This window comes from Terrapene carolina, unplaced genomic scaffold (assembly GCF_002925995.2).
Source record: "Terrapene carolina triunguis isolate 2854851 unplaced genomic scaffold, T_m_triunguis-2.0 Scaffold193, whole genome shotgun sequence".
Taxonomy (NCBI): Eukaryota; Metazoa; Chordata; order Testudines; family Emydidae; genus Terrapene; species Terrapene triunguis.
The window spans coordinates 2,950,313-2,971,573 of NW_020664544.1; the positions used below are offsets into that span (position 1 = coordinate 2,950,313).

Sequence of the window (21,261 nt, forward strand, 5' to 3'; positions counted from 1 at the left end):
GAGGCAGCATGTGCCAGTGCAGTGGGGTGTGGGGGGGTCCCTCCATAGCATCCCACTGGGGCCTTGAGCTGGGCGAGCTGGGGTTGGAAAGCTCCGGTAACAACTTGATTTCTCCTCCACAGCCAAAGCTGCCTCCGTCAGGGCCCTGCTGTTCGACATTTCCTTCCTCATGCTGTGCCACGTCGCTCAAACCTACGGCTCTGAGGTAGGCTCCCCCCGTCCGTGCGGCTCTGCGGACTGGTGTCTCCAGGAAGCCTGAGCTCGTGCCATCTAGCTAGGAGATCCTGAATGAATAACATGAGCTCAGGCCACGCAGCGTGTGTGTAGCCCAGCCTAATGCACCGTGACTCTTGGTGTCCCTCTAGTGGCTGGGTCACGTAGAGGGTGCAGCTAACGGAGCTGGGTCTTTTCGTTTGGGCGGCAGAAGCTCCTGCTTTTGGATCCAAAGGTGGTGGGTTTGATCGCCGCAGACGGTGACCCGCTGGGGGTATCTGTGCAGAGATCATCTGGTCATTTATTTTCACCTGCTTCCTTTCAGTCTGGAAAAGAGTGGGCTGGGCTTGGAAAGAGCAAGAGTCCGGGAGCTGTGGGGACTCCCGTTCTACTCTCGTGTCAATGGATACATGAAATTAACTTCCAGCCAAACGTCTGTCAGTGGCTGCTGACTTCAGCTGCTAGCCAAGGGCCTGCTTGGTTTTTTCCTCTCCCCAGAAGCATTGAGCACCCAAGACTCCAATTGAAGTGAATGGCGGGTGCTCAGCACCTGTGAAAATCAGGTCAAAGGGCTGCCAGCTGGGTGCCCCCAAACTGAGGCCACCCCCATTATTGGGCATGACAGAATGGTTCATCTGCTGCAGGGGTGCCTGGCCGAGCTCCTGGGGCTGTGTCCTGCAGGGGTCAGATCAGATGATCATAGCCAGCCCTTTTCGCTTTGAAGCCTGTGAACCTGTGAAAATCAACGGCCGCTCCTAACTTTGGCTTAAGCTGCCCGTTCCTTCGCAGCTCTCACGTTCCTACTCCCCCTGCCGCTCGTGTCAGACCCACGAAGTGCGGCTGTTTGGCGTAACCTTGTAACATCACAGGAGTCGGAGATGGAAAAAACCATCCCCTCCCACTCCTGCTTTGTTTCCTAGAACTGGGTCCAGATTAACCTCTGGCGAGACAGGCTCAGGGATCCACGTCTCTTCCCATCTCTGAATCCTGTGTCCCCCTGCTTAGTTTTGATATTCAGGCAGAGATTAATATATAAAGATGCCCACCTGGGGGCGCTGTGCAACTACAGTTAACATTGTTGACGCTCATGAAAGAAGGTGCTAACGCTGGCTCAAGCTCCTTCACTTGTCCATGCCCATGTTCCTGTTGGATTCTGGGGGGGTCTGTTTCTCACCCATTTGCCCCCAGGGCCCCAGTTGGGTAAGGAAGCAGCATTGTCCTAGCCTGTATGAATACCATACAGACAGCTCTAGCAGTGAGCAGCTCCAGGGGTGGTTACGGGGAACTCTCTCTCCGCTATTAAACATGTTAACCTCTCTATCCTGGGCAAATTCCCATTCTCCCTTCCTTTTTCTAACTTACGGAGGATAAAGCTTAGGACAGGCGAGTCGGGACTCCTGGGTTCTGTTTCTGGTTGTGCTACTGACTCGCTCTGTGGCCTTGAAAAAGCCACTTCCCTGCTCTCTGCCTCAGTTTCCCAGTCTTTAATGCCCACCTCTCAGGAGCGTGGTGAGGATTAATTCACTAAGTTTGGAAGGTCCTGGTAGATCCCTGGGGGGAAGGGATAGAAAGGAACAAAGGATTGCTAGTAAACGCACCCTGCGACTTCAGCTGGCTTTGTTGTTAATTATTTCCCATCCTAAACCCTTGTGCAGCTTGGCTGGGTTCTGCTGAACAGCAATGGCGTGTCACCCCAGAGGCGGCTGCATTTTGGTGCTGCTTAAAGTAATCCTAAAAGGTCTCTCTCCGGGGGCTTGTGGGGCTTGCTTACTGTTTGTGATGTCTTGGAGAGCTAGGGAAGTGCGCAGTGATATTCCTGTAGACGCGGTAGGGAAATATGCAGGTATTCGTGGATCTCCGCAGCTCAGGAGCCAGCCGTACTCCACAATCCAACCCCGCTCCGTTGTGTCAGTGCACAATCCAGCCGGTAGCCCAGGCAGCAGCCTCCTGTACTCTGAACAGGGAAATTCACAGCCGTCTCCCCCCCTTGGAGAGTCTAAAAGCCGAACTGCCCCGGGGGGGGGGGAGGGCGGACTGCAGCCCCCTTACATCTGGGGCTCCCACAGGCCCCCCGTGACGGTACCATACAACTAATGAAGCGGCAGTGCCAAGGAAGGCAGTGCAGATGCGGTGCCTGTTGGGCTGCTTTTCCCGTGCCTACAACCTGGCAGTTCAGTCCTTTGGCGCATCGCACACGCTCATGAAGGGGGCGGATAGCTGGGCAAGGGAATTGGGTGGCTAGTGAAACAGCTCTTTGGGGGGGCGTGTCTCCTCCCTAGCCAGGTTTCTTTTGGTTTAACCTTGTGCTGTGGGTGGGTTCAGCTGGAGTCCCCGGCACTCGGCTGCATTGCAGCTGGTTTGCATTCTGGTATTTCCATGCTTTACTTGGCCTGCTGTGCAGCAGAGCCTGCTCCTTGTCGGCTCCTCCCACAGCCCTGCTTCCAAACGCGGGCTGTGGGGGCCTCGGGGAGGCTCCACACACCAGCAAACCAGAGGTGAGGAGGCCAGCCTGATGCAAACCTCCCAGCTCCTGCAAGCCCAGGATAATCCTTGGCTTCCTCGCTGCCGGGATTTCCTGTGCACAGGTGTGTTGGGGAAGTCCTTGCCCCAAACACTGCCAGGGACCTGGAGTGATTGGTTTGTAGGGAAGCAAGGGACGCACCCTAGGAGGGTTTGGGGCCACTCTGCACCTGAGGAGTTGGCCGGGCAAGAATCCCTGCTCGGGACAGATTCGCCAGGTCCCAGTGGCAGTCGTGTCCGCCTTCCAAAGAGCACTTTTTAGAGGCTGATGTAGGATCTGCTTCCACTCTGTCACTGAAATGCAGCCACCTCTGGAGTGGAATGTGCAGTCTGTGCACAACAGGAAGGGAAGGAGATTCCCTTGGGAGAGTGACCTTTCGAGGGCAGAGAGTAACTCACCTCATTGGACCTGGCCAGAACCACGGGGATTTGCCTTTCCATCAGGAACAGTCACCTGACATTAGCCACGATGGCCACTATGTGTTGCTGTTGCTTCAGCTGTGAGCTGTGTGTTGGCTGGGCTGCTCCGCGTTCTCTTAGGATGCCTTTGCTTGGGGCCTCTTTCCAGGTGATCCTCTCCGAGTCCAGCCCCACTGGGGAGGTGCCGTTCTTCGAGACCTGGATGCAGACCTGCATGCCGGAGGAGGGGAAAATCCTCAACCCAGATCATCCCTGCTTCCGGCCCGACTCGACCAAGGTGGAATCGCTGGTCGCTCTGCTGAACAGCTCCTCGGAAATGAAGCTGGTGTACGTAGCTCCCGTGTGTGTGGGGGGCGGGTGTGTGTGTGTGTGTGTTGGGGGGGACCCGACTCCCACCCATACTCCAGTCTGGGCTGGGCTAGATTCCCAACAGAGCAGTTTGCTTGAGCCCATTCCCCTCTCAAACAGCTACCAGAACCCAGCCTAGGCGGAGGGCCAGTGGCGTGGCTTGCCCGTGGGACCCATGCTGCTGCCAGTACTTGACTTGCCTCTTTGGGCTGCTGCGGTCATGGTGAGTGAGCGTTTAAAGGTATCCTGTGCCCCTGACCAGTTCTCCCTCCCCCTCCCGGCAGGCAAATGAAGTGGCACGAGGCATGTCTGAGCATCTCGGCGGCCATCCTGGAGATCCTCAATGCCTGGGAGAACGGAGTGCTCACCTTTGAGTCGATTCAGGTAGCTGCTGCGCTGGCTCGTCCCCGGGCACCTTGGGCGAGTCCTCCCCCGCTGGGGTAGAGCCGAGGCACAAACCTCCCTGGGCTGGTTGTTTCCAGAAGGGTTTGGTAAACAGGGACGTTGGTCTCTAGAACGGCCAATCCAGCATCTTTCACCAGCCTTCAGCTAAAACAAAAAAACCAGGCTTGGAATTTCACCGCTCACCATGTGTGTGATCTGCGTCTCACGCGCTCAGCGGTATCAGCCTTCACAATGCACGTGTCTAATGCCAGCAAAGTTGGATGCGGGTGTAAACTCTCGCTTAGGACCGAGTCCAAATCTCCCTTGTCCTGCATTGGGGGATCAGATTTTGCTCTTTGCTGGGAGCTCTCCTCACTGGGCATTTACACCCCCAGAGCTCGAAACTAACAAACATCCAGCCCTTTGGTAGGGGGAGACACACCCTGTGACCTGGGGCGAGGTGCTGCGCCTCTCTGTGCCTCGGTTTCCCCATCTGTATTGGGGGGATCTCGACGCTGACCCCGCTCCACTCTGTCAAGTGCTCTGCGGTCTGGGGAGAAAGATCACCGTAGAAACGCTGCGTATGACCGTTCGCTTTCAGCACTTGCCACCAAGGGGCTGGTCCAAGCTTTCCCCTGACTTCAGCGGGATTGGGCAAGGCCCTGGGGCTAGACCCACCCCCCTGAAACGGATGGAGTTACACCGGGGTGGATTTGGCTCTGTCACTTCAGGACCCCCCAGCGACACGAGATGGAGCGGTGTCTTTGGAACGGGGGCGGGGCTGCATTTGTGTCTGGTGCAGAACCTCAGCTGTCTGCCTGTGTCTCACCCTCAGAAAATCACGGATAACATCAAAGGGAAGGTGTGCAGCATGGCCGTGTGCACCATGGCCTGGCTGGTGGCCCACGTCCGCATGCTGGGCTTGGACGAGCGAGACAAGTCGCTGCAGATGATCCGGCAGCTGGCCACGTCCCTGCAAAGCGAGAACACACTGCAGTTCTACAACGAGCGGTGAGGAGGGAGGTCAAGTGGGGAAAGGCAGGACCCATGGGGCTGGGGCCTTGTCTCCGGCGGGGAGGGGGCTCTGTTACTAGAGGCATCTAATACTAGCTTGAGCAGAATTCTGACGAATAGACTGTAGGGAACGACCATGCACTGGTTGGGCGCATGGGGCTGGCTCCTCCTCCTCCTCCTCTCCAGCTGCTGCAGGCAAAGAAGCATCAGTGTTTTCCAAATGTTACTTGCCCCAGGGATGTTCCAGGGGAGGGAGATCTCGAGTGGCAGGGGAGGAGTCGAGCTGTCCTGGAGCCAGCCCCTCCGTTACAAGGTGAGCCATGCTATGGACGTTTGCCACCCTGGCTCAATTTCCTGCCTCTTGTAGCTTTAAATCTCAAACTGGACGTTGCAGGAAGCAGGTGTCTGCAGAGAGCAGGCTGTGGGTGCGGGGCACCCTCTCATTCAGCCCCCTCCGTGTGTCTCTTCGCTTCCCAGCGTGGTGATAATGAGCTCCATCCTGGAGCGCATGTGCGCCGACGTCCTGCAGCAGACGGCGACGCAGATCCGATTCCCCTCCACGGGGACGGACCCCATCCCCTACTGGAACCTGCTGCCCCCTAAGAAGCCCATCAAGGAGGTCCTGACGGGCGTGTTCACCAAGGTGCTGGAGAAGGGCTGGGTCGACAGTCGCTCCATTCACATCTTCGACACGCTGCTGCACATGGGGGGCGTCTACTGGTTCTGCAACAACCTGGTCAAGGTACATCCTGGGGGATGGGCGGCAGGAGGCTGTATGTAGAATGGTGCCAGGTTTACAGGTGGGGAAATTGAGGCACAGATGGTGGTGTGGGGGGGGAGGTTGGAGGAAGTGGCAAGTTGACGGCCAAGCTGGGACTAGAACTCATGAATTCTGATTCCCAGACCTCTGCTCTAACCATTACATTACGCTGCCTCCCTTTTGCTGAGCACAGGTAATGTGTGTTCCTTGCAGGAGTGATAGCCATGGCCGCCAGAGATCCCCGTATCCATGGCAATAGGGGCAGGGTTGCCAATCCACTCCCCACTCCTTGATTTGTCCTCCACCATCTCCTCCTAGGAGCTGCTGAAGGAAACCCGCAAGGAGCACACGCTGCGGGCCGTGGAGCTCCTCTATGCCATCTTCTGCTTGGACATGCAGCAGCTGACGTTATCCCTGCTCGGCCACATCCTACCCAGCCTGCTCACCGATTCCTCCAAGTGGCACACCCTGATGGACCCGCCTGGCAAGGCCCTTGCCAAGTAAGAGAACCGCCCGGCCTGCCTCAGTACGGGGCCCTTTGACAGACAGGTACCGCAAGCTTTTAGAGCTGGGAGGTGGGGGGGACCCATGCTCTCCTGGCAAGTCACTGGCATACCTGGGAATAGAACCCAGGCATCCTGCTGCCTGTTCTCCTGCTCTAGACACTGCCTCCCTCCCTCAAAGCAATGACTAAGCAAATCTGGCTAGGCTAGCAGGAGGCATGAAGCCTCCTGGATTGTGTGCGTGGGGCTCAGTGGGTAGAGCCGTGGGGGCGAGGGGGGAACGATAAGCTGCCGTGTCATGTTGGGAAGCTCATGCTGAGGATGACGCTACCTCCAAACAATAAACCAGCCACGGGCGCAGGAACCCACATCCTCTTGAGCACCGTCTGCCGTGCTGCTCAGGTAATACTGAATCCAGGGAAACCGCCCCCTGCAGTTCACGCTGCTTTCCTTTCCCGTGATTCTCATGCTAGGCTCTCTGTCTGGTGCGCCCTGAGCTCCTACTCCTCCCACAACAAGGGCCAGGCATCGGCCAGGCAGAAGAAGAGGCACCGAGAGGACATAGAGGTACGTGTGTGTATGTGGGGTGCATGGATCTACATCCTGTGGACAGTGCACGTCTGGGCAAACCCATCTTAAGCAGTCACTGAGAATGGGCTGGAAGCCGGGTTGTTTTCGCGAGAGCTGGTTTTCTAATAAAGGGACGGCTGCCATCTCAGGGATACTTTGGGGTTGGCTGGTGAAGTTCGTTCTCTTGACCGTTTTCGCACGCACGCGTGTGTGCGGTGATCGCTCCGCACGGAGCTGGACCACACCTCTGATTGCTGCCGTGCGAGCTGCGTGTTAAAATCCCCCACCTGGCCACACGCTTTGCCCTTGATTTCATCCCGCCGTGCTGTGCCCTGCCCCCGGGGAGGGATGCGGCTGTGAGGTGCTGGGGGTGCGCCGTGAGCTCCAGCTCAGCCTGAATCTTCTGCTTTCCCCCTCCCAGGACTACATTAGCCTGTTCCCACTGGACGACACCCAGCCGTCCAAGCTCATGCGCCTGCTGAGCTCCAACGAGGAGGATCCCAATGTTCTGTCCAGCCCTAGTAAGTGAAATTGTGGCACCAGCTTCCCAGAGGCAATGTGGCTTGGGGGCTGGGGATCTGGGCATCAGGAGACCCTGGTTCTATTCCTGCCTTTGACACCCATAATACCTGGCCTCAGCCAATCACTTCATTGCCTCTGGTTGGTCTGGGGCTATTAATACGGACCCGCCTGCCTCACGGGTTAATCGCTTAATGTTTGAATGTGTCAACTGCTGTATCGATGCAAAGCGTTTGTCTTAGTCGCGATCTGTGCAGCTGACGCGGCTGAGAGGAGGGTGCTCAGCACTTCATGGATTCAGGCTTTCTACGGAGTGCGACTACCCAGTGGGCTTACAGCGTTCTCTGTGCCCAGCGGTGCAATGCAGCTACCTCTTGTTTGGAACGCAGCCGTTATTTAACGGTGATCAGCAGACACCGCGCAATATCTTTAGAGGTGAATTGCAGAAAGCCGTAAGCAACGGCATGGGATGCGCTGTGACCCCAGTTCGGGGATTAGACGGAGGAGGAGTCGAGGAAGGTTTAGAGACTTCACTAAAGAGGCTTTTGTGACTTGAAGCCATAAAGGTGGGAAGCAGGAGCAAAGGCTGGGCCTGGGCCTCAGTTTGCTTCCTTATGAGGCATGAAGGACATGGGTGGGGATGAGTGTTAGGAAGGCTGCCTTGCTTTTTAACACCTGGTTAACGCCAGCGTCTCACACACACTTGGGAACACGGGCGTTTTTTGTTAAATCTTCATCACTTTTGCCCTTTGCGTAAGGGGCAGGAGAGCTCTCTGTCTGCATCAGAGACCACCAAACTAGTGTCGGCAGGAGCTGACATTACTGGTACCTCAGGTAAAAATGTACGTGTGTGGAATTTCACTTGGCCGCGGCCTTCGTTAGAGAAGCAAAATGAAGCTAATTTTAAGAATTCCATGCAAGTCGCCTTTAATGTAACATGAATGGATGAATAATCATTGCGACAGATCCAACAGGAAATGCATTCTGGGCTCTTGGCTTATGTATAGCAGGATGTTACAGGTCAGAAGTATGCTCGCTCAGATTTGCCTGAAGTGAATCAGAGATGCCCTTGCAATTCTCCAGCCCATCAATCTGTTGAGTAGTTTCCTTTCAGCACGTGTCCTTTAAACCGGTGGTTTCTGATGGTTTTGTTGCTGTTTAAACATGCATGACCTTCGGTGTGGTTTTCCCCTTATTTCACCGTCTTTCCTGTTCTTCCTTTCGATGTGCCTTTTTCTCCCCTTTTCCATGACGTTGGATTTTTTTAAATTTGCTCTGATGGAGCAGTGATTTGGAAATCCTGCTTTCTGAGTTTACCCGTAGTTCTTGAGCAATTTGCATGGGAATGTGCTTTTTATTGGCATCCTTAGCTACCTGTCCGGTCCTGTGTGATCTCAGAAGGCTGAGATGTAAACCCGAGGTTCAGACTGCCTTGGCTAGTCTTTTCCCGAGAGTTGCAGTGTTAAACTCTGGTGTCTTGCTCAAACTTCAACTCCGCTGATAGAATTCTGCCTTCTAAAGAACAGAGCGATTAGGCTCTGGAACAGGCTTGTGCAGGAGGCTGTGGACTCCCCCTCACCGAAGATTTTTAAGAACAGTTTAGATAAATGCCTGTCCGGGATGGTCTAGATTCAGTTGGTCCTGCCTCAGCGCAGCGGCTGGACTTGATGACCTCTCAAGGTCCCTTTCAGCCCAACGTGTCTATGAACCCTCCTGTCCCCGGTTATGACATTTAAGTGAGTGGTCAGTAACACCCTGCCCTGTCATGCAGTGTTGTCGTGAGGCTGTTAAACAGCTGCCGTGTTCCACCCCAGAGCTAGCTGATTTCAGTGCTGGTGATGAACAAGATGTGCATCAGTTTAATTTTGTCAAGTATTTTGGCACAAAAGGCACTATAGAAATGTTCTACTGCTTTACGTTAATCATGATTTTACTGAGTGTTGGTTCAGAGCCATTATTCAAAGCAAATCAGACGTGGATTGCTGGGGAAATGAAGATGGATACATCTTTGTAATAAACACGGTTAAGCTTTGCCTGCCTCGCTGGCTTTCAGAAAGCACCATAAGCATCTGGGCTTGTGCAACAGTGAAGCACAGTGACACATCCAAAAATTAGCCATGGCATTTTTAGTCCAATCCCAGAATGCCTAAAACCCTGTGATACGTCCGATTGACCTACAGTAATATTAACGATAGGAGCCAGTGGGCAATAACCAATCCCCCCAGTGTGCTGATCAACATAGAAATCCAGATGATGAGTGCAAACGGTGTGTCTGTGGGTCTGAGTTTCGAGTGTGGTAGCAGAAACAAGTTTTCTCTTACCCCAGTGTTGCAATGGACTAACATGGCAACTCAAATCCACATGTGTGTTGTCTTCAGAGATCATCTTAACACCTCGCATTTGGATCTTGCTCCGAACCTCTTAGCTCACCTTTCTGCCTGATGGACCAGACCAAAGCCCTGGATCCAAACACCCCCAAAGGCTGGGAAAGCTTCAAGGGACCTTTCTGGCTTTGATTGAATGAGAGCAGTGATTCTCCGACTGAGTCTGGAGAGCCACAAGTGGCTCTTTAATGTGTCTCTTGCGGTGCGTTGCAGCGCTGGTTAATAACTTAGATTGGTTAATGATTACATCACACAATCAGGAGGCTTTTACTGTGTTCTTAACCAAGTTATCAACTTGCACTACGCTATTAACTTATTTACTGCGAGAATTATATATACACACTGCATCTATAAAACTAACTATTTCTCCTGTCATACTGTTTAAATATGAATAGATAGGATTGTAGTAAATGAGAGAATGAATTCACATGACTGTGGCACTTTTGGGTAATGTTGATCACTAACTTGGCTCCTGAACCACTGAGGTCTGAGCGTCACTATATTAAAGACAAAATTGAGGGTTTGGGGAAGGCATCTTATGTGCCCCCCATTGAGGGTGGAGGGAGACCCCTCAAGTGGCAGAGCAAAGCACACCCGCAGGTGGGCTCTGTACAGCAGGAGTTTTCTGCCGTCCCTCTCCGCAGGGACGGGGCCGCGTCTGGCTTGGTTTTCTCCATGGTCTTGCGGGGTTGAGCTTAGGAAGGGGCAGCAGTCCCTGGGGTGGAACGTCGGCGGCTGTGGTTGAGCGCAGGTGCACAGTGGGGTTATTCCAGCTACCCTCCTGACCGGGGTGTGTTCTCCTCCGCAGCAGATCGTTCGATGAGCAGTTCGCTCTCTGCCTCCCAGCTTCACACCGTCAGCATGAGGGACCCTCTCAACAGAGTCCTAGGTGAGTCCCGAGCGGGAGCTGTTCCCCAGGCGTGATAAGGAGGCTTGCACGGGCTGTACAGGAGCGTAAGCCTGGATCGGATCAGGAATTGGCCTGTCAGGTCGGGTATCCTGCCTGCAGCTCCCTTTGCATCAGAGGAAGGTGGAACCACCCCCTGCCGTGCGGTGAGGCACCTGGTCAGTTGCAGTGTCTGGGCTCCCCAGGGAGAAGCCTTTCTGAACTGGATGCTCTCATAGTCACTGCTCCTGTTGATTCCCCTCGGCGTGGACCTGGCTTGCGTCCCTGCGCGGCAGGCTCGCAGCATGGATCCCTTCCCCCCGGCGGCAGCAGAGCGCTGGCTGGCCTCCCGAACGCAGGGGGTCGGTACATTTTCTGCTGTAAAGCCATTCTGGTGCTGAATGAGCCAGTGTTGCTTTTGCTGCCTGACTCTTCTTGAGCAGACCGGCAGAGTCAGGTGCCCTGATAGAGCTGGTGCCCACGAGTGGGTGAGCGTGGTGCACCCCAGCCCTTTGGAAGGAGACCCCAGTCCCCGGGTGTTGAAGGCACCGCCCAGCCCTTTGCCAGTCCTGAGGCTACAAATACCCGTTCATTTCCCTTCCTCCCCAGCGAACCTCTTCCTGCTGATCTCCTCTATCCTGGGGGCCAAGACAGCCGGCACGCATACCCAGTTCGTCCAGTGGTTCATGGAGGAGTGCGTGGACTGCTTGGAGCAGGGCAGCCGCGGGAGCATCCTGCAGTTCATGCCCTTCACAATGGTGAGTTCTGGATCTGCTCCTGCTCCGCAGCCCCTGCTCCGCAGCCCCTGCTGAGATCTGGGACCCAGCCCCCAACGTGGCAGACCCACCTGCTTCACTCGGCAGTGCCCGGGCCTGGGGCTGCTGTGGCGTGGAACTGGGGGCAAGCCGCTTGGCACAGCGAGAGGCCTAGTCAGGCCTATAACTCCTCCCCGCGACGGAGGGGAGGGGCTGTTAAGGGAGGTGGAGGGTCAGTAACGGCACCGTGGGCGACTTGGGTGATTGCTAGCGTTTAACTGACTCAGGGAAGCCCGTTATACGGGGCAGCGTCTCCGGCCAGTATCCTGGGCCTCGGCCTAACAGCAAAGGCTAAACGGTTACAGCAGCTCCGGCCCGTCGCTTGGGGCAAAGTTGGTCTGGCGGTTTAAAGCCTGGGACTAGGAGTCAAGAGATCTGGGTTCTGTTCTCAGCTTTACCAGTGATTCGTTGTGTGACCTTGGGCACCTAGCGTGCCTGCTCCCGTGCCTCAGTTTCCCCTTCTGAACAATGGGGTTAATCCCCGCCTTGCAGGGGGTTGTGAGGCACAAAGTGCTTTGAGATCCTCTGATGGGACTCTCTAGAGATGGGCAAAGCATTGCTGTTGTTATGAGAACCTGATTTGCTAGCACTGAAGAGCAGCCCCATAAGTTGCCTCCAGTTGCAGCGAGGTCATCTTTGGGCTCAGATTCCTGTACCATAAGCCGCTGGCAGCAGGGTCACCTCCCTTTTCTAGTCTGGCTCATGTCCCACCATCTGGCTCAGGTGACCTGCATGCTGGTAGCTTTTGCAGCCCTCTCTCCAGACCGCTGGCACCTCCAACGCTGACTGGAGGCATCCGTTTTTCTCCTCCCCTCTCTCTCTGGGCAGGTGTCAGAGCTGGTGAAAGTGTCCACCATGTCCAGTCCCAAAATTGTCCTGGCCATCACGGATCTCAGCTTGCCCCTGGGTCGCCGGGTCGCTGCCAAGGCCATTGCTGCTTTGTGAACACGGCTCCCCCTTCCGCGATGCTGCGTGAGGGGAAGGCGGGACAGAAGCCAGGGGAGCTAGGAAAAGTGGCCAATGGATCGTCTCTGGCTGCATGGATCCCGCCTGTTCTCCGTGCCAGGGGGACACCATTACAGTGGACTCTGAGTCTAGCAGTGCCTCATTCCCAGGAACAGCCGGGTGGCTGGAGAAGCACCTTTCCCCAGCACTCGGCGTGTTAGAGGTACCATTCTCTCCAGCCCACGCGGGATTGTGGTTCCCTATCGTCGTCTGATGCCGAATGCTGTTTGGCTGTTGCTCGGATCTTTTTTCCTAATGTTTTAAGACCTAGTTCTTTATTCTCATAAAGCCCAGATGCTCGGGGCTTTCCTAATAGCCTTTGTGCCAAGACGTGGTGTCTCGGGAGACTGATGGTTTCCCTGGGGGCCCAGTAGCTGGTATATTTCTCCACTTGCTGTTGGGGTCTGCGGAGTTGTGACTGAGTCCTGGACTCCTGTTGAGCAAAACATCCTGCACGCGGGAACCGGAGCTGAAGAATGGCTACGGGGACCCCGCGGCTGCTCGACGCCTTCCTGCCTCCAGCGCGTGCAGCTTTATCCGCTTCATCCATGGACCAGTGACTCTGAAACAAATGTGTCCGGGGCCTTCATCTCCAGACACCCAACTGAAAAGCAGCCACCCGACATCTTGTCTGTAGCAAAGGTGCTACCTGCTGCGACTTACAGATCCCAGGGGTTTCTGAAGTGGTATTTTTAAATCTATAGGGGCTGCATAACTATTATTGCTAGATTAAAAAAGGGAGGCGTTGTGGTGGTTTCTTCTGTAGCCTTCTCGGGTGCAATCCTCTGCTGGTTTGGGAGTCTTCAAAGTCCAACTTCGCAGCCGCCACGGCTCTGCAAGCAAAACGTTGCAGCAGATCGTTCATGCTTCCCTCCTGTTCTGATTAGCTCCATCACGTAACGTCGCCTGCCCATGTGTCGGCAGGGAGTGCCCGGATTCCTGTGGGAATACAGCTCAGAACTGGATCCTGGCTAGATTTACCCCGGCTCCTAAGTTTTGCTAAGATAAGCAGCTAGAACAGTGCAAGGGAGGGCAGAGACGGCACCGCTGTCGCAGGGGGAAGAGGTGCCAGTTACTGCTTGTGGAAGACAGCAAATAATACTATGGCTTGGAGCCAGCTATTTGCTGTGCTCGCTTCCCCCATGCAGTTCTGCCGATGCCCCTCAGCCCGACCTGCTCCAGTCCCTGCCCCGGGCCTGTCCTGAGCAGGTGCTGCCAATCAATCCAGATATCCCTGCGGCTCCGCAGTACATGCCTTCACTGAGCCTGGGCAGCGATGAGCCAAACTCGCTTCTGCCACGTGGCACAAGCTGAGTTCAAGTCTGCGGGCAATGCTGGTTCATCCCATGTGACGCCAGAAGGGGAATTTCAAGCATGGAATTTGCCCTCACGCCTTCATAGGTTGAAACGCTCCTTCCCCTTCTGCCAGCCAGTGTATTTCTGACACCGTGTAAGACGCCTGTCGTGTGCTACGACTGACTTGTACCATGTCTAATGAGCCTTCTCCTGGGCTTGCATAAACCCACAATAAACCGCTGAGAGCAGATCGCTTTCTGTGGCATTTCTCTCCCGTCGCCAAGCAGAGGATGGAACTAGCGATTCTGAGATACAGTAAACCGAAGTGCGAGCGCACCTTACAACTTTCAAATGCTCCTTCTTTCTCCGTTCAGCCTGGTGCTTTTCTCCTCCTTCCTATAACGCAGCCTTATTGTGCTGCGGGGCTTGCCTGCTTTTTCCAGCTGTTCATGAAGCCAGCCTAAAACCTGCCCATTCCCCTCTCCTGGTGGAATGCATCGCGACGGGAAAGCGGGGTAGAATGATTTAACGCAATCTTAATGTAAGGGAGTCCGGAGCTTGCCGTCCCCAACCAGAGGAAACCAACATTGCTTGCAAGAAGAAAGGATTCTTACCCTCGCTGAAGTCTTGCCCTGTGTTCCACCCCAGAGGCAGCAGCATTATCTCAATCTGTATCATCTGTAATTCCCTTTGGACTGTTTTGTGCCTAACAGATTTATATTTTATCCATTCCTGATGCTTTCAGATCTGCGGTTCATGACTCTTACGTACAAGATGGATTTTAAAAATAAAAATACCTCTCTAAGGAGAGAACAAGATCTATGCATAGGGTGAGGGATGTAAACAGACTTCCCCTCAGCTCTGACAAGTGCTTGGAAGCCAGAGCACTCTCTGAAATGTAATGTGAGCCTCCCTGGGGAGAGTGCTTCTGATAACCACCGCATGTCGTGTTGCTGGAAGGTCTGGGGTCAGGGTCCAGCTGACTCGGGGTAGCAGTCAGGGACGCTGGACTGAGCTATCCTAGGAAACCCTGTGAATGAGTGAGTGTGACAGTGGCTCATGCAGGCGAGTAATTGTAAGTTCCTTTTGTTACAGCACTCGCTTGGCAGTGATGCCGTGAGAACAGAGCTTTGATTCTGTGCAAGTCGTTTGCCTGGAGTAAATAGCGCATGGCTCCTTTTAATCGCCCAGCCCTGGGCTTGGTCAGACTGCGAGGGTGTGAGTTGCCTGGCGTATTATCTTATCACTGACAGGCTGAGTGGGAGCGGTTGGCTTTGCTGAGTTTTTGCTGGTTTGTCTTTTCTTCGCTCACGTGTTTTGCTCGAGACAGGAAAGTGAAAAGAAGGGTCGTTGAGGGGCTCCTTTAGGATTAACTCTTGGCTTTCCCTGTTAGCATCTCTGTAACTGGGCCCTTCCCTTTAAGTTCCCTGTGTCCCCAGGCTCTGATCCATCCCAGCTGCCCTTCTCCCATGTGCCCTAGGTTCAAGGGCAAGGTGGAGCTTGCCGTGTGTCTATCCCGACATGGGGCTCTCAGCCCGATTCCAGCCAGCGGTGGTCGGCTGCAGACCCCTAGTATGGCTAAAGACACCATTGACCCCTGCTTGAAACTGGAGTGAGCTGCTGTGGTGCCAATTGTGCCAATCCTTGTCTACACCTAGTGGCTGCCCCAGTGCAAACGCTGATAGCTGGGGGAGGGTCTGTTAGATTCCCCTCTGGCCAATTTCTACAAATCTCTGCTGTGTTAACTGGCCCTTTACCCAGAAATCCTGTCTTACTGCGTCAGGCCGCTGGTCCCTCTCACTAGTATCCGGGCTCTGAAACTGGCTAGCCACTGCTTGTTGAGTGGGGAGGTGAAAAGTTAGCACCTGGCTGGCTGGGCCGTGTTACCCAATGGGTGGAGGTTGACGGACTCCTCCTTGCTCTCTGCAGCCATTTGCTGGTCAGACGGGTGGCAGATTTGCAGCGAGAGACTCTCCCTATACAGGTGGCCGTTCTGGCACTCACCAGCATTGTCATCTTTGGGAAGAGTAGCTAGGGGCTAGCTCAGGGCATGATCTGACTCTTGTAAGCTCCTTTCCTAATCATCTCCACTCCTGGTCACAGCTGGAGCGAACCAGGCCAAAGACCTCAGTGCCATGAGTGGAGTCTCCGAATTCGTCCCTTTGCCTGGGTCTGTCGTTCTAGTTTGTCCTCAGCAGCCATGGGGTTGTACCATAGTTGAGCAGATGGACCCCTGTTCTGGAACCTGCTGTCGGGACCTTTCCATGCAAAGCAATGTCCATGCAACATGCCTGGAAAGTGGATTCACCGCTAAGCAATTCCATTGAAAAGGATGTACAGAAATTCCTGCCGGGAAACGTCCATTGGGATTCCTTGCTGAACACCCCATGTGACTCACGCACGTGTTTGATTCAGGCCATGAGCCATTGCTGAGACAGCACAGCCTGGAACAGAACATCCCCCTGACGCAGCCCTACATGGGAAATTCAACACCTATCTCGGAATCGGCCTCGCCGAGCAGAGAGATTGCGGGGAGTGGGGACCAAGGGGCTTCTCACCAGCACGGTTTGCTTTCGCCTCAGTCCCTGCTCTGCTCCACGCCTGCGACCCCTAGCAGCAAGCAGGCAGCGTGCCCCCAGAGTTCACCAATCCGCGGGAGGTTTGCCCACTTCTATCCAGGAGTGGCTGTTTGTGCTTAGGGAGACAGTGCAACTGCTCTTGCAGAACAGCTGCCTTTGAGACCAGTGGGCATCTTGCCATCGCCTGGGATTCTGCATTGGCCTTAGCGTGGCTGGCTGCAGAGTCAGCTCAAGAGCGTCCTTGAGAAGCTCTCCGGGCTCCTGTGGGATTGGGTAAGGGAGCACCATGTCCTAGAAGCCTGATGAGCATTTCCTTCCTGTTTGGCTGTCCCATGGAGCCGCCCGCCAGCCCACAGTCATTGTGCGATGTCAGGGAAAAGACAGTGTGTCCAGGTAGCTGACAAGGAACGAGAAAGGGAGAGTTGGGACGCAGGCTTCCCAGCCGAGCCAGCTCCACTGTGTGTAGCAACAAGGCTGGGCCGTTGTCCGCTGGCTTCGCCAAGTGGATTCAGAGAGCAGCGCTATCCAGCCCGGGACTGATGTAATCTCGTTATGTAACGTGGACCGGCTCACCCCACCCTCGTTTTTTCAGAAGGGGAGGGAGCGGCAATAAAGGGGGCTCGTAAATCACCTGCGGCGGCTTTCAAGTGGTTGGGGTGCTTGGGGCGGTTGAGCAAGACTCCTGCCAGCTGACATAGCGAAGGGAGGAGAGGCCTGCGAAATGGGTGATAAGGCTCATTGGCATGTGGCTGTAATGATAACATAGTCATTCCTGGAGCCTGGGGGGTGGGGTGGGAACGAACCCTCCCCTGCCCCCCGACCACTCTTCTTCCTGTGATACAAGAGTAATGGGCGCTGCTCTTGGGTAATGTACAATTAACCTGTGCAACTCCCTGCTGCAGGAGATTTATCTTCAGCACCTTTTAAATTAGACAGGAATGGCTCAGCGTAGCGTCTTGAGAGGCAGGAGGCAGAGGAACGAGACGTGTCGCTCCTGTTTTAGGACTTGGTGGGAGCAAACAGTTCCTGTGGATGGCCCAGAGTTGCACAGGCAGGTCCATTGGGGGTTTTTATGGCTTCCCCTAAGACATTTGCCCTGGGCTATTGGCAGAGGCTCTGCCACTCTAGGGTGGCAGCTTTCTACGGCGCCCTGCCTGGCATCCCCTTTTGTGACCCGTTATCGTTGCAGCAAAGCAAACTGGTTCTGACCGCCTCGACGCACACACATCCTGCCACCAGCCCAACCCTCGCCAGTTTTGCAAATATTTGCCCTGCTTTGGAAGGGCTTCCAGAGCCACCGCAGCAGCAGCCCAAAGCGGGACAGTCCCGGCAGCTCAGTGCCAAGCAGCCGGCTTTGCCTGACGGGAAGGGAGCAGGGTTTGGAGAACAGGTTTCCCGTAAATGCTGATAAGTGGGGAGGGTGGGGGTGGGGGTATGAATGAATGAGTTCATTATACTTGTATGTCTCCTAAAGCGTGTGTGTGGGACGAGCCCCAAAAGGGCCATGGCCATCAGCGATATTGTCCAGGCAGTGAGCTGGGATCGTCTCCCCCAGCAAGGGGATGGGAACTCCAGCGCTTGGGACATTTAAAAACCACTTTGAACAAAGTAGTGGAACACAATCACTGAGGAACTCCATCATGCCACAGCAGCAAGGGGTGGTTTAGAGGGCCCCGGAGGGGTGTCCAGTTCTCAGAGCTGATTTCCCCTAGGGTTGACTGGGTTTGGAACATTACGAGGGCGTGGTGGGGGGGTTTAAAAAAAGGGAAACCCTTTGCTCATGGGACAGTGAATGATAGAGACTCTTGCATCACTCTCCCTGTGTCATGCTCCCCACCTAACACCTACAGCAGGGGAGTCTGGGGGAGGCTGTGGCAATGTCATAGGATGCGGGCAAGTGTTTCTGGTAGCTGGGGAAGTAGCTGCTGTTGTAATCCAGGGAATTGGGGGAGAGAATCATAACTACAAAATACCCCAGGACCAGGAATGAGGAAGAGATTCAGCTCCGAGTCCATGCCGTCATAAAGTGACGCAAGAGAGCCATCCGTGTCTCTTCTGGAGAGCCCCCTCCACGCCTGTGCTAGTGTTAACCCATCAGAGTGACCAGTTTTTTGCCAGGCGGGGGAGTGGATTTATTTCAGGCCAGGCTGACTCCTGAGCTCTCACAGGACAGCTGCCGGTTGTTGAGAGTGATGCAGCTTATGTGTGTGTGTTAACACGAGAAAGCAAGGCCTAGAGAGCTGAAGTGACAGCGCAAGCTATGCAGCGAGTCAATAATATACCTGGCAACCCAGACATCCCCTGCCTCAGTTTCCCCATCTGTAAAATCGGGATAACGATCCTGACCGCCTTTGTTGAAGTGCTTGAATTTCCACTGATGAAGAGCGAGCGTCTGTGACCATCATACTAGTCCGGCCCACTCCTGAAATAAATCCCTCTCACAGCAGTAATGAAAGAGGAATTTGTCGAGCTGGAGTCACCCACGTCATGCCAACTCGTGATGTGACCGAAATTGAAAGTGACAGCAGAAGAGAAGGCAGGAGCAGGACATGCTGGTGGGTTACTTTGTACATTTCATTATTTGAAACCAGGCCACGCCCTTCCCCCTGCAGTTTTAAGGAGCCACATGGTAGAGCTGTGAGTAGTTGTAAGGTAACTGTGTGTTATGTCCCTCCCCACATGACTTTGTTCGCTGAGGACACCAGTATACCACTGCTGCCTGCTGATGGAGTTACTCCTTTAGTCCAGGCGGTAGAGGTCTGTGCCATGGTGCTGACCCGGCATCTTGTGCCCGTTGTGCGCTGACTGGTGCTAAAGGAACCCTACAGGGCTGGAGGCTGAATTTCTTCTGCAGAAATGTTTCCTGCCTCCTGTTCGCATCAGTATTCCTCAGTAGTTCACTAACGTCATAGAAACGGGCTGGAAGGGACCTCAAGAGGTCATCAAGTCCAGCCCTCTGCGCTGAGGCGGGACCAAGTGAGCCCAGACCATCCCTGGCAGATGTTTGTTCAACCTGTTCTTAAAAACCTCCAGTGACGGGGACTCCACAGCCCCCCGGGAAGCCTGTTCCAGAGCTTAGCTACCCTGAGAGTTGGAAAGTTTTTCCTAATATCTCACCTAAATCTCCCTTGCTGCAGATTAAGCCCGTTACTTCTTGTCCTACCTTCAGTGGACACGGAGAATAATTGATTACTACCATTCTCTTTATATCCGCCATGAACATACCTGCAGACTGGGATCAGGTCCCCCTCAGTCGTCTTTTCTCAGGACTAAAGGTGGCCCGTTTTTTAACCTTGCCTCATAGGTCAGGTTTTCTAAAGCTTTCATCGTTTTCGTTGCTCTCCTCTGGACTCTCCCCAATTTTCTTAAAAACGTGGCGCTCAGAACTGGACCCATGACTCCAGCGGAGCCTCACCAGAGCCGAGTAGAGCGGGACAATCACCTCGCGTGTCTTACATCTGACATGCGTGTGGCTGCACCTCAGACTGATACTAGCCTTTTTCACAGCCGCATCACATTGCTGACTCGTGTTCAGTTTGCGCTTCCCTGTAAGCCCCAGATCCTTTTCAGCAGGACGACGGCCCAGCCGGTTATTCCCCATTTTGTAGTTGGTCTCGCTCGCTCGAGGAGAGAGTCAGCGTTCCCTTGGTGTGGCATAGCTGAGGAGTGAGCGAGTGGCTCCACTAGGATTACCTGGAAAAGCACCAGCTTGCAAGGTCAGGGGCTAGCTGAGCCGATGTGCAGGTCCAACCATCTGGCCTGGGGAAGCTATTCCACTTTGGATAATTGGTGATAGAATCATTGGCCCAGGGAGAGCGGGTGCAAACATGAGTCTGGTGCTTGGAGCGCTCCCCTGGGAGGCGGGGGACCCAGCATTCAATCCCTCTGCTCCAATGGCTTTTTATTATGTATTATCCAAAGTGGAACAGGTCCAACAGGAGGCCGGGAAGGAGCCCTGCATCAGACGATCCCCTCACCCCATTGTTGGGGCATTCACCTGAGAGGTGGCAGAGCCCCGTTCAAATTGCTTCTCCCCTCGGGGGGAGAGGGGACATGAACCAGGGGTCTCCCACATCCCAGCTGAGTAGCTAACCACTGGGTGGCAGCTGCTCCTGCTGCCACTGTTACCTGGTGTGTGTAAGCTCGCCCCAGGGGGTCTCATCCGCTCGGTGAGCTCGGTGCATGCTCACTGGGTCTGGCCTGGAGGGGAGCTAGGTGAACACCCATCCGCCCTGGTTTGAGTGTCACTCTGGGGCTTATCCAGCCGCCTGGCGTGGAGCTGCAGCGCGCATGGTCAGAGGCAGAAAGGTAGCTGGGAACTTTCACTGGCACAATGTAGGTGCTTGGCCATTGTAGGCGCCTATGGGGTCTTGTGAATCCTGGAGGAGCCTGATTCTGGGTTTAGATTTAAAAATGTTATTCAGGCTAATGTTGAATATTATATAATACACAGTTGTGGGAAAGAGTGTCTGTACATCTGGGTGTAGTGCTTAGATTATCCACAAATACAAAGTTAGTTTTTTAAAAGTCACATGATACAGAGTACATAATCAGCAAAAACCCAAATTTAGGTGAATAGATTTAACAATACAGTTTAGATATTAGAATCCGAGTACTCGGGTACATCCCTCATGAAAAGTTGTACAGAGATTTGCTTGTGGAAAGCAAAATATATCAATGAGTGGAGATTGTCCCTCGGTAACTGAGAATTAGGTTGGTTGTCCATTTAGAAAATACAATCCACGAGGAGAATATTTGTTACTTTCCTCACTGCGCTTCTCATCGGCCTCCAGTTCATCCCTCCTGGTGTTGCCGATGTCCGGTGATGTGTTCTAGGTAGATGTCCCTCAACCACCTGATAGGGCAACTCACGGTGTTGGACACCATCAGACGAGCGTAGCGCTGACCGATTCCGCATTCTCTCAGCATAGCTCGTTACTGGGGTCCCATGCGCCCAGCGCTCCGACGATCAGTGCGTGTGTCTGGACCTGGAACCCTTAGCTCTCAAGGTGTCGGCCAGAGGGGCGTATTTCTCTTCCTTTTGA

General features: G+C 54.3%; 1 protein-coding gene across 2 annotated transcripts in view; it reads left to right on the forward strand.

Annotated features, from left to right (window-relative positions):
* Positions 1–14,467, forward strand: part of MED24 (mediator complex subunit 24) — a 35,199-nt gene extending 20,732 nt beyond the window's left edge. The window contains exons 16-26 of one of the 2 annotated variants that reach the window (XM_024205192.3): positions 123–205; positions 3,302–3,480; positions 3,786–3,885; positions 4,721–4,896; positions 5,377–5,641; positions 5,978–6,159; positions 6,636–6,729; positions 7,154–7,253; positions 10,444–10,524; positions 11,131–11,279; positions 12,165–14,467. In XM_024205192.3, coding sequence (XP_024060960.2) covers positions 123–205; positions 3,302–3,480; positions 3,786–3,885; positions 4,721–4,896; positions 5,377–5,641; positions 5,978–6,159; positions 6,636–6,729; positions 7,154–7,253; positions 10,444–10,524; positions 11,131–11,279; positions 12,165–12,281 — 1,526 coding nt within the window. In that variant the 3' untranslated portion in view covers positions 12,282–14,467. The remainder of the gene's footprint in view (positions 1–122; positions 206–3,301; positions 3,481–3,785; positions 3,886–4,720; positions 4,897–5,376; positions 5,642–5,977; positions 6,160–6,635; positions 6,730–7,153; positions 7,254–10,443; positions 10,525–11,130; positions 11,280–12,164) is intronic. The other variant, XM_024205194.3, reaches the window with a different exon arrangement.
* Positions 14,468–21,261: the final 6,794 nt, after the last annotated feature.